A 13,026-nucleotide genomic window follows, 5' to 3' on the forward strand; every position below is an offset into this window, starting at 1 on the left:
ATGGGTAGCTTGTTCCAGAGTACAGGAAGTCTCTGTGATAGGAATCTATCCCTCCAGCATGTCCTGTTTATTGTGGTGACAAAGTTTAGGTCCCTAGAGTGTGTAGCTCAGATGGACTGGGATTTCTTTAGGTGTAGCATGTCCAACGGCTCTGGGTTTAACATAGCTTTATATGTCAGGCAGAGATCTCCTCAAAGTAGGCGATATGCTACAGAGTAAAGCTGGAGTTTTTTTGAGACGGTCAGTGTAGGGCATCTGTTTCAGGCCAGTAATCCTCGTTGTGAGGTACTTCTGTGGCCTTTCCAGCTGTTGCAGATGTCTTGTGAGGTACATTCCAAAAGGGGCATTGTACTCTATAATGGGTCTAATGAGTGCGAGTAGAGGGGAACAATGACCTCTTTTTTCCTGGATGAGAACCCTTTTGTGATGGTGTGCCACATAGGATTTCCTGACTACTGTGGCGATGTGATCATTGGACAGACTGCTGTCCACCTGGGTCCCAAGGTCTCTTATCACATATTCGGCATTAAGTAGACTGCCGTTTATGTGGTAGTCCATGGGTATAGAGTTTTTACCAAACGGGATGACAATGCACTTTTTGGCACTGAGCTTGAGGCCATGCCTCTGACACCAGGCATCTGTCTCAGTGAGGTCCTTCTGTAGGATGTCCACATCATTTGGGGACTCTACTATGGCTCCTAGTTTGCACTCATCTGTGAACTTCGTTAGCCAGAGGCCTTCTGTGTTAGCTTGTACTTCAGAGAAGTAGATACCAAACAGGAGAGGTTCCAGGACTGAACCCTGTGGTACTCCACTTGTCACTGGTTTGAAGTTAGATTTGGAGTCTGCAACTTTTACAGTGTGGGTTCTGTCAGTGAGCCAGTTGGCAATCCATCTTGTGACATAGGGATTTATACCTAGTTTAGTGAGTTTAGCAATATTTCCAGAATGGGGGATGATGTTGAAAGCCTTGGCGAGGTTAAGATAGACTGTGTGAACCACCTTATCCTCGTCTACGGCTTTGGTGACTGCCTTAAAGAAGTTGATCAGGTTAAGGAGGCATGATCTGCCTTTCACAAACCTGAACCAGGTAGGGGTCCAAAGTTGGGAGGTTACCAATGTCTTTGTTTATGAGTTCCATGATAATACGTTCCCACCGCCTTGCAGACCAGGCTCGTCAGGCTAACAAGGCGATAGTTCCCAGGATCAGTGGTGGCTCCTCCTTTGTGCAGTGAGATAACTGTTGCTGTGCGCCATTCAGTGGTCACAAAGCCTGACATGAGACTATGTTTGAACATGGTGCTTAGGTGGGGAGCCAGTTCGTTCTGAAGTTCGTGTAAAACGCAACCTGGGATGTTGTCCATGGATGCTGTGTTTTTGGTTTTAGACAGTGCAGCTTTTACCTGCACAGATGTGATTACAGGGACTCTGCATTCTTCCTGTACAGATATGGGCCCGTTAGGAGGTGAGAGGGGGGTAAAGTTAGCGCTGAACCTATCGGCCAGGATGTTGGCAATATCAGTTGGTTCTGTAATTTTCGTGACATTGTGCCGCAACTCAGAGCGGATCTGGGTGTTGCCATTGAGATTCTTGACATAGATATAGAATGCTTTGTGGTTGCTCTTAGAATCAGTGGCGATTTTGTTTTTGTAGCTAGCTTTGGAGGATCTTATAAGGGATCTCAGCTTTTTACTGAGGCTAACCAGGGAGCTCCTGCACTCATGGGATTTTACTCTCTTTTGCAACACTTTCTTCCTTCTGCTGTAGAGTTTGTTTATGGCAGGGACCACCAGATTGACTTCCTTTTTTTGGAGGATAGTGGCTTGGTTCTGTATGGGATATAGCACGATCCATGCACTCATGTAAGTGTTTATAGAGTGCATTTGTGTAGGATTCAGCAGTCGTAACTGCATTGTCCATCTGCATGGGTGTCATGAAGTTCGCCACTTCTGTCTTAAGAAGCATGACGTTGGCTTTGGAGAAATTTTTTACTGTGGTTTCCTTAACGGTGGGTGGGGGCGGGATGCTTATATCTAGGGTGATTAGCTAATTTGTTCTTCTTTATTATACAATGCTTTCCACCATTCCCTAGATCCTGTAATACACTCCAAAGGATTCAGGAAAAAGGTTCAGAACTTGCAGTAACTGCATACTGTGAGTAGGTCAATTACAGCAACAAAGAAAAATGTGAGTTAGAGACAAACATGGTTGCAATGAAAAAGACCTCAATTTCAGCTCATTAGCCTGTACACACTACAACTGTCAGACCTAATAGCAGTATTCTCCCTACAGGCCAATGCGTGACATTGGCAAAGGTACTCCCCTCCCTAAAAGCACACATGCACACATCCACCTAATAACAAGCGCCCCCCTCCAAATTAATCACAGTCACAGAAACATTCACCCATCACCCCCACACACACACACACACACACACACACACACACACACACACACCATCTAACCTCTCAATTCCCCACCTAGTAAAACCACCCAGGTAGAAACACACAGACTTCATTCATGCCTCTACAGACATGCACTCACACAAACCCACCCACGCACACAGAAATATACAAGCAAACACACCCATCCAATGTCTTCACTAAACTTATCTGCATTGTGGCTGCTTTCATAGAAGTGAAAGCGTGACCACTATATTTTGATGGCATTCACACTTTCCTACAACAGTGAAACCATTAGCCACTCTCCCAGATTACCACATCATCATGCAGCTCTCCCTAGGAGACTAATATCCATGCTAAGGTTCCCACTAGTGGATAACCTCAGACACAGTGGAACTAAGAAATGGAAAGGTATACCATGAGGGGAAAATGGCCATGCTAAAGCACCTCCCATAAGCCTTTCTGAATTCCCAGTGTCTCTGGAGGCTTTACCCACATCCCCTCTGAAAGTGGGCAAGTTCACAGCATGGTCAACTCTGCTATTAAAATTTAAAGACTGACAATTATTATGGAATTTTTAGTCTCTTAATCATTATGCTATACAAGGAAAAATACAGCTCACAACCAGGAATGTTAAGTGTGCTGAATTACACTGAATACATATTTTTTAAAGTCAAAATATTCATCTAAACCATGTGGCCCAATGTCACTTGTAACAAGAAAATACTGCTACCGTGTTTTTTGGCTCAACAAATAGCATGTTCATCTGAATCTACAATAATTAAACACAACAAACTTACCAGACTAATAGGCTGAGTCTTTAGCTTTGTCCACGGTATCTGTAAAACAAATTATAGCACTGTAAGGTAATTAGGAAATGCTTGCATTCAAGACAGATTATAGACATCCTGAATTACTAATAAGATATTATTTTACAAGATTCTACTAATCAAAGTAGTAAAAAAAAAAATGACACGGCAAAGCTGAAAGCTGGATGAACCTCTACAATGAATGCTAAGATAAGCAACCTGATGGCTTGCTTTCAAATTTTGGGAAATGTACCTCACAACTTTGCTGCTCAGTTTAAAATAGCAAAAGACTTGGAACACCATAAAAATTATATGAACCAGCATGGATCACCTTATTTATTCATTCACTAAAATCAAATGAACAAGTATTGCCTTTATTTACTTACCTTATTTGCTGCCTGGCCAGCTTAAAGTTTTAAACTTGACATCCAATGATTCGTGCATGCAGTCTCCATCAATGCTACATCACATTTAAAGTCATAACCATGTAATGATATCTTCATCCTATACACTACTACAGATTCAGTGTCATGAACAAAACATCTCAAATAATTACAATATTTTAATAGGCTGGCAGAAGACGCACAAAAGAAACAGACTCCCTTTTATGACATCTAGATCTATGTTGCTGCTCCCCCCTCAGTCTCACCTCCATCCGTCATTTGTCCCATACTTTCTTGTGAACTACTTTGGCAACACATTCCATCTCTCCATCAAATCTTCAGTCTGTATGTACAAAATAAAATTGGTACTCTCAATTTAGTGGCGAGAGCCTTCCTCTCTTATGTGCCTCCACTTAAGGCCGACTAACTCTAATCTCTTATTTTACTTTAGCTGTATTATGTGCTCCTTCTCCTCCCCCTCCTTCAGTATGAGCAAATCCAATTCTAGTAACTTCTGTTTATGCTCTTCCTCCTCAAATCTCTGCATCATTCTTGCATCTTTCCTTTGTACCCTCGTGACTACCTTTATCTCCTTTCTTGGAAAGGACAGCAGACCTATGCACAGTATTAGAGCTGTGGCCTAACCATTCCTTGACAGAGAAGCAAGACTAGTTCTCTGCTGTTTACATTAAATCCTACTTGGATGCATCCCTAAAACTTGTTACGCTCAATACTGTCTTTTAGGACTCCCACAATTTTCTATTGCCAAATGTGCCAAGACTGTTATCCTAGACAGTTCTCATTTCTGGGGTTCTTGGTTACTAGGTTTAAGACACTGCAGCTTGGATGAAGAAACAATGGGAGGATATATGTATGTCTCCCAAATATGCAACAAAATTTAGAAGATTTGGGATTTTTGCCTGGAAATGTTTACATAGATATTTTTATACCCCAAGTAGACTCCAGAGATTTTTTCATCATGCAGACAGTAAATGTTGGAGGTGTAAAGGGGAAGAAAGAGATAATTGGAAACATTTTCTGGGAGTGTGGTAGGTTGGCAGACTTTAAGGACTCCCTGTGGGATGCACTGTCGGAGATGCTGGGTGGGCAGATTGGTATGATGAGAGCGATGAATTTTCTGAGCTGTGTTACAGAACTGGAATTGCCTAGACATGATAAGGCCTTGCTGTGTCTAATAATGGTGACTTCCAAAAAAAGCAATTACTAGAAAATGGAAATCAAAATCTAAACCAACTATAATGGAAGTACTGAATATAATAGCAGAGATGAAACAACTGGAACTGAGATCTTTAGAAAAGGGTAGGAGCAAACTATATAAGAAAAAATAGGAATTGGGGGAGCAATACATACAAGGGAGGAATGAGGTTTAAAAGGCAGCAGGACTTAAATGAGCTATCTACGTGATGTATAATGTTTGTAACTGGGTGTGTGTCAGTATGGTTTGTGATGTGAAATGCTTCCGACTAGGATTGTGTCGGTGTGGTTTGTTAGTATAATTGCCTACACAGTAAGTGATGGTTTAATAAATATGTTTGTTTAAAAAAAAAGCAGGAAATTAATAATGTATGTAATATTGCTTAGGTTATGGGATATATAACAATATATATGAAGTATAATGTTTACGTTAATATAGTTTGATTACTTTTATACGAATATAAATTTTCCTGTGTCACAAGTGATAATTCAGTGAAGGTGTCTGAAAAGAAGGCATTGCAGCTTGCAGCACTGAACCTCAACTGCCACTACTCAGTCAATTCAGCTATTTTTGAAGAACTCCTAGGAGTTCACCCTTCACCTAATGTAATTGCGCCTTAGTTTCAGTCCTGTTAATTAGTAGGCTGATCATGTCCTCAGGATCTTTGGTGAAATCATTCATGCAAATCACAGGAAGTAGCAGGCCCACTATAACCCTTGTGACCTTTCACTAGTTACCTCTGTCTGCTAATTACTACTCATCAGTTCTGCCTTTTGTTCTTTGCAATTAGCCATTTTAATCCACTTGACTACTTTCTCGTCTAATTCCACATAGTCTATTTTCCAATTAGCCATTTGTAACAAACAGTCAAAGGCACAGATATACCACATCTGCTTGGTTTCCCTGTCATCTGGTCTCAAAAACTGAATACCCTGGATTAACATGTACTTTTGACTACCAAGCCATGTAAGTATTCATCCTGGAAGATGCTATCCTCAAAGATTTCTGTCACTACATCTCAAAGTGCTTTACACTCAACCTGCTGAAGTAAGGCTAGCAGGTTAATGTTCGGATCAGTTCCCGTTTTCTCCTTCTACACTGGAACAACTGCTGCCATTTCCTCATCCCCTTGCTCTTTCCTCTGCTTAAGGATTAGCTAAAGTGATCTGCAAGAAGCTGACAGCACTTTCAAAAAATTCTTCACAGTAGTTTGAGGTATGCAGTCTATGCTTTAGGCCTTATCCTCGCCAGTCCCTTTGTCCCACTAACATCCAGTCTACTGCCACATTGTCTATCTTGTCTTGTTGGTGTTTTTACATGTTCATTCCTACCATCACATCCTGGCATATCCTGTCTTTGTTTTCTATGAATAATGGTGCAGATATTTCTTTAGAATCATTGCCTTAATAATATACAAACTACATTCTTTTCCATCCTTTATGAGCCTCAAGAACTCTGTATCACCTTTCATCCATTCTCCAATGCACATCAGGAAACCTTTCTTTCCTTTTTTGAACAAGTGTCTTCTCTAAGTAAGAGTATGCTTTCCTCACTTCTTTGGATGTTACCTGCTTACCTTCTTTATACTTTTCTTTTTCATTCTTGCCATTCCTCCTTGAATCTCTGGTGGTCCTTTTCCCTCTTAAAATTTTCTTATAAACTATATGGTCTTTCACTTTCCATTGGTCTTGCTTTCATCACCAAAATACACTTCCACTAATATTAAAATACTCAGCTTACTCGTACTTCACAGCACACTGGTTCCCACAAACATCTGCTAGCTGCCTACAGGCAGTCATCCTATTCACTACAGTAATCTCTCCTGTAGTCTTAGACCTTTGTTTTGTTCTTGTTGGCGCAACAGTGAACCACATTGTGGTGTGGTCACACTGGTTAAGGGCTCTTTCTATCCAAATCTAATATAATTTTCCATCTGGAGAGGGAAATATGCAGGATCTTTTCCTTTCTGGTGTCTTTTCTTCACCTAGCTAAGGTCAGCTTAACCTAACACAGTTGAAAACTTATTTGTTCAAGAATCAGGGGCAAAACCAAAACAAATAATGGCAGAAAAGGCCCAAATCACAGATGTTAATCTAGTTCACTTAAAAAGCTAAAAAACAACAGACTTTCATCAACATGCATTTCTGAAGTAAAAGTTATGAAAGAAACTCTAATAACTACCATTTTGGGCGGACTACAATCAATGATTTAGCAGAAAACCTAAACTTTTATGAAAGGCAGTGCAAAAATATGAGGCAAATCAGTGGTAGTCGATAGCTGTGTGCTAGTGATTCACGCCATGATTTCATTGCTGGAAATGCTTTTCTCCACAAACACTTAGGTGGGAGAACAGTAGTCCAAGATAATCAACATATTCTAGCCATGGCAAGGGTTAACACACACAGCCACACTTTGTGGAGTAGGAAACAGTAACAATATCCATCTGGTAAGTCATAGATGTTTATTTTCTTCTCATACACATACAAAATGCCCAGCACAGAAAATTAAAAATGTACTACAATCACAACCTGAGAGCTCTTCCAGCCATCACTACTAAAAAATCAAATTTATATCCAAGCATCACGACACACCTGAAAAAAAGTGAATTCCATCTTCTTTAACATCTATGATTTATGCTGCAGGTGTTATGGCTGTTTTGTTAGGCTTTTCCAAGCTGCCAAAGACCTTCACTACCACCCCCCACACACACACATACACACTTACCCAGAGCACAGCCAACTCTCTGTTGTTCTGATATCAGCAAGAAGAAAAGTACAGTTGTGTACACTTACCATAAATGTAGATGTTCGAGTGTATTCACTGTTGCAGTCATTACATTTGGGTAATCCTGCTGGCAGGTTGCCCTCAGTCTGCCTGAATTCCAAAGTCCGGGGTCCTGCGTCGGCTGCTGTCACTCCTTCCCTGACGTCAGTTAGTCAGGGGTATAAAAGATGCGGCAGACGCCATTTTTTTTAGTTTTTCTTGCCCCAGATGTCAGGTGCCCCCATAAAGGTAGCAAAAATATACATATATGTATATATATATATATATATATGCATGCATCAGTATAAGCTTTAAGTTCATCTACAAGCAAATACACTACATAGGTTGTAGAAAATAGAGAAGGAAAGATAAACTCCAGAATGACAGGGGGATGGAGGGTGGGTAACCTGGACTGCAACAGTGAATACACTTGAACATCTACATTTATGGTAAGTGTATACAACTGTACTATGTTCTTTGTGTTTCACTGTTGCAGTCATTACATTTGGGTAGAGTCCCAAAGCTATGGATGGGAGGCCGGAGCTAAACTGCATTAGGAGCGGCCAAGAGGCCCTGCAGCACTGCAGTGGCAAAGCCTGTCCTGGATTTAGAGTAGAGTGGCAGAAGATGGTGCTTTGTAAAGGTGTGCACTGAACTCCAAGTAGCAGCCTCTAAAATGTCCTTGGTGGTACTCCCCTGAGGAAGGCTGCTGAAGTGGTTGCAGCTCTGGTTGAATGTGGCCTAATGCCCTTAGGCACTGGCTTGCCATGGTGTAAGTAGCAGAAACTAATGCAGTGGTCTATCCACTTTAAAATTGTCTGCTTTGAGATGGTCTTTCCTTGTGATACTGCAGCATATGCCACTAGTAATTGCTCTGTCTTTCTGAAAACTGTGGTTCTGTCCAAGTAGAATCTAAGCTGTCTGTGTACGTCCAAAGAATGCAGAATTCTTTCCCCCCGTTTTGTGGATTTGGATAAAAAGTTGGCAGATGAATAGTTTGGTTAAGAGCCACACTGGCTAGCACCTTAGACATAAATGTCGGATTTGTCCTCAGAGAGACCCTGTCTGGTAAAAAATGATAAAAGGTTCCACTGCCATGAGTGCCTGTAGCTCTGAAACTCGTCTTGCAGAAGTTATTGCTAGAAGCAAAGCTGTTTTCCAAGATAAGAACTTTATACCAGCAGTAGCAGCTGGCTCAAAAGGAGGCAGGGTGAGTTTTTCCAAGGCATAGTTAAGGTCCCATGCAGGCATTGGCGATCTCCTTGGAGGCCTTACATTTTTGGCTCCTCTGAGGTACTGCTTTAATAAAGGATGAGAAAAGATTGGTGGCTCTGTATTGTAATGAGCCGAAATGGCAGAGGCATGAATTTTAATAGATGAAAAAGATAGGCCTTTGTCCAGCATCTCAGTTAAGTATTGCAAAATCTGAGGAATATTTGGCACAGCTGTATCAGTCCCTTGTGCCTGGTTTCAAGCACAGAATCTCTTCCATTTCCCAGCGTAAGATTTTCTAGTACTAGGCCTTCTGGCTTCCAAAATGACATCCATCACAGCTTTACTGAGAGGTGTGTTTTGTATGACTACCTTATCCGCCATGCTGCCAGGTTTAAGGTCCTGAGTTGGCTGTGCAGGATTTGATTGTTTTGTTGGGACAGTAGATGCGGTATTTGAGGTAAGGTCTAAGCTGGGCATTGAGACAAGTTCTTTAGTATTGGATACCAGTACTGGCGTGGCCAGTCTGGGGTAATTAGTATCATCTTTGGCTTCTCCTATCTGACCTTTAGGAGTACCTTGGGGAGGAAAGGCAGTGGGGGAAAGGCATATATTGATAGGTTTTTCCAGCTGAAAGATAGGGCGTCCACTTTCCATGCTTGTCTGTGATGAAACCTTGTGCAAAATCTTTTTAGTTGATATTTGTGAGGTGAGGCAAATAGATCTATGTCCTGGCATCCCCATTTCCTTATCATCATGCTGAAGACTTGTGGATTCAGCTGCCACTCGTGGGGATCCATGAGGTTTCTGCTTAGTTCGTCTGCCAGAGTATTTTTCCTTCCTGGCAGGAATTGTGCCTGCAGATGTACTTGGTAAGTCAATGCTGTGTCCCACAAAGTCATGGCTAGCCTGCAAAGGGGGTAAGAATGTGTGCCCCCTGCTTGTTTATATACCACATGACCGTGGTGTTGTCTGTCTTTATTAGTAGCTGTCCTGGATGAAGTAGGTCCTTGAAGGCCGTCAGGGCATTTTGAACAGCTAGCATCTCTTTTTGATTGCTATGTAGATGCATTTGGTTTGAGGCCCATGTGCCCTGAATGCATCTTCCTGCCATGTGGGCCCCCCAGGCATAATCTGATGCATCCGTTATTAATTAGTATCTGCCTGGCTGGGTGTAATGTGAATGGCTGTCCCTTGTTTTGGTGACAAGCCCTAGCCCACCATCGAAACTCCTGTTGCAGGCAGGGAATGAGAGTAATCATAGTTTCCAGGCTGTGGCAATGTTGCGTCCAAACACTTTTTAGGTACCATTGTAGTTTCCTCATATGCAGTCTTGCATATGGAATTAGTAGGATGCAGGATGCCATGAAGCCCAAAGCCTGCAGAATATTTCTTGCAGATAACTGGGCCTTTGTTGCCATCATTTTGAAATAGGTAGTCAGCTGCCTTTGTTTGTCTGGCGTGAGATAAGCCATCTGGGCAGTTGTATTTAAGCTTGCACCCAGGAATATTATCTCTTGAGAGGGTACTAGATTTGATTTCTTTTCGTTGACCGTGTACCCTAGACATGTTAGAAGTTTTTTCACAAACGCCAGATGCTGTAGAAGAATGTCCTTGTTCTCTGCTTGAATTAGACAGTTGTCCAAGTAAGGATATATCTGTATTCTTCTTTGTCTGCAAAATGCAATTACTGGTGCCAGGCACTTTGTAAAGACCCTGGGCACAGTAGATAAGCCAAAGGGCAGTGCAGAGAATTGGTAATACATTGAGCCAGCCTTGGAATCAGAGGTATCTTCTGCATATTTGTCTGATTGGGACATGCAGGTATGCCTCTTTTAGGTCTAAAGTCACAAGCCAAGCGTTTTTGCCCAGCATTGGCAGAAGCTGCTGCAAAGTCAACATCTTGAATTTTGCTATATCCAGGAATGTGTTCAGAATAGATAGGTCCAGAATTGACCTCCAGGCCTTGTCCTTTCTGGGTACCAAGAAAAGTCTTGAGTAAAATCCTTGTCCCTGCTCTTGCTCTGGTACTTATTGAATGGCCCCCATGTCCATGAGGGATGAGACTTGTTTTTATGCCTCTGCCCACTGATTTTTTGGCAGATCTGGCCAGCCGTTTGCCTTTGGCAGGGTATGGAAATGGAACTTGTAGCCTTGTGACATGATATTTAGAACCCACTTGTCCTGGGTTATGATGTGCCAATTTTGAGAAAAAAATGCTAATTTTCCCCCTAAGGGTGCTGCTAGGAGAGAAGTGCTTGGTGCAGGCAGGGGGAAGTCATTGGGACTGTTTCCTGTATAGTTGAGATTTGTCTTCTCCAACTTTGGAAGTAGAGACACCCCAATGCTTTGACCTGTATGAACCTTGCGCCTGGGATCTGCCTCTAGAGCGTCTGGGTCTGCCCATTTGAGGTCTGTTTGACACAGGAAGGAAACAATTCTTTGTTGGCCAGTGTCTACTAAACCTAGGTGGTTGTACTTGTAAAAATTCTTTGACAGTTTGCATAGATTTAGCTTTGTCCTCCATTTTCTTTAACACCTCTTCTGCCTTAACACCAAATAAAGTATCATGCTGTAAAGGTGCATCTATTAACTTTGACATGATCAGGCAGGCAGATTTTGTTCCTTTAACCAAGCATGCCTCCTAGTTACTGAACCCGTAACTGCGGCCCTGCAGGAGGCCTCCAAAGAATCAAAACCACATTGCAAAGTATGCTTTCCAACTTGTTCAGCTGCATGCGATAAATCCTGCATTTCCTTGTTTTCTGCACATTCAGAGTTTAACAACATTTTCTGTTTAAGCAATGCCATGACATGTTGCTGATATTTGAGCATATGAAACTGACAGTTTAAGGCCCTTGTAGCCAAGGTAGCAGGCGTGTATACCTTTTTCCCCATTTGCACAGTGCCCTATAATCCCTATCAGAGGGGGTAGGGTTTTTTGCAGCGGAAGCCTCAACTCCCTTGGGACCCTGTGAAATAGTTTCTGGGTCTGCAGCAGGGTTTTTAAAAAGGAATTTATGAGAGTCAGGAACCCTGCAATATCTGTCAGGCTTAACAGGAGCTGGAGGTAAGGAATCAGGGGTAAGACTAGACTCCGAAAACACATCATCTACAATGTCCAACAAAGGTGAAATGGCTAGTGACCTGTGTTGAGGTAGTAAAAGGAAATCTTTTTAGATTCTGTAAAATCTTGGCTCTACCAGTGGAAATGCTCCCTCATGGTATGCAAGGTTTCCCCAAAAGAATAGTCCTCTGGAGGAGAAGCTGAAGGAACAGATTCTTCAGCATCAGAATCCTCATGGGGGGAAGAGAATATTCCAGATTAGAACAGGAATCAGAAGAAATAGAAACCTGATCTGAAGATTCATAGTCAGTCTCTTGCCTAGGCCTCTTTATCAGGAGGGGGATGGGAACCCCTGATCAAGGTAATTAAGTCTTCGGCCATTTTGAGCATCTGTTTCTTGGGCATAGAGGCCTGCCCACGTGCTCTTGAGTTTGTTTCTTTGTTTTAGAAGGTGCTGTAGTTTTTGCCTTTGAAGCTGAAGTCAGTTTAATGTAAACATGTTTAGGTCTGTATACACCCTCAGAAGCCAGTGCCTGCTCAGCGGCTCCGGACCCATCTGAAGGAATAGTATCCAAGGCTCCAATTCCTTGAGTTTCCAGCGGCAAGGCCAACTCCACGTGGGAGTCTGTAGCGGACTGCAACTCTAAAGTAGCGGGCGTCAGGGGCTGCAAAAGCGCCTCACTGAGAACAGATGACTAGCTTAGGAGAAGCTTTGTCGGTTTTGGGCCTCAGTTGTCACTCTCTCTTTTTCTTTGCGTTTTCTATGAACTCCGGTAGTCGGATGGCTATCCGACGACATTTTTGGATATTTCAATCGGCGGCCAAAATAGTTTAAAGCAAAGTCATACCGACGCTTAATAGTGCGTTTGTTAAATCTAGCACAAAAACGACAACCAGCAACATTGTGATCAGGGACTAGGCAAGGAATACAGTAGGAATGAAAATCCTTATGAGCTATTTGCTTACCACAGGAAATACAATTATTAATTTTTTCTGACATCGGTCTGGAGCAAGAAAAAAGTTTCCACGACGGGGTACTTAGCTTTATTGAAGACTTCGGATCTGAAACTCGAAAACGAAAATCTCAGGAGTTGGCCTACCGGCACTTGCAAACTGCTTCTGCTTCGGGCACCGCGCAAGAAAGACTAAAGAAAATGGCGTCGGCCGCATCTTT

At 42.3% G+C, this 13,026-nt stretch overlaps 1 protein-coding gene across 1 annotated transcript in view; it reads right to left on the minus strand.

Annotated features, from left to right (window-relative positions):
* UHRF1BP1L (UHRF1 binding protein 1 like) overlaps window positions 1–13,026 on the minus strand; it is a 2,202,923-nt gene that overhangs the window by 1,619,316 nt on the left and 570,581 nt on the right. Inside the window, exon 3 of the mRNA XM_044087916.1 lies at window positions 3,203–3,241. Within this exon, the coding sequence (XP_043943851.1) occupies window positions 3,203–3,241 (39 nt within the window). The remainder of the gene's footprint in view (window positions 1–3,202; window positions 3,242–13,026) is intronic.

Source organism: Protopterus annectens, chromosome 11.part0 (assembly GCF_019279795.1).
Source record: "Protopterus annectens isolate FY-2018-M chromosome 11.part0, PAN1.0, whole genome shotgun sequence".
NCBI classification, from domain to species: Eukaryota; Metazoa; Chordata; order Ceratodontiformes; family Protopteridae; genus Protopterus; species Protopterus annectens.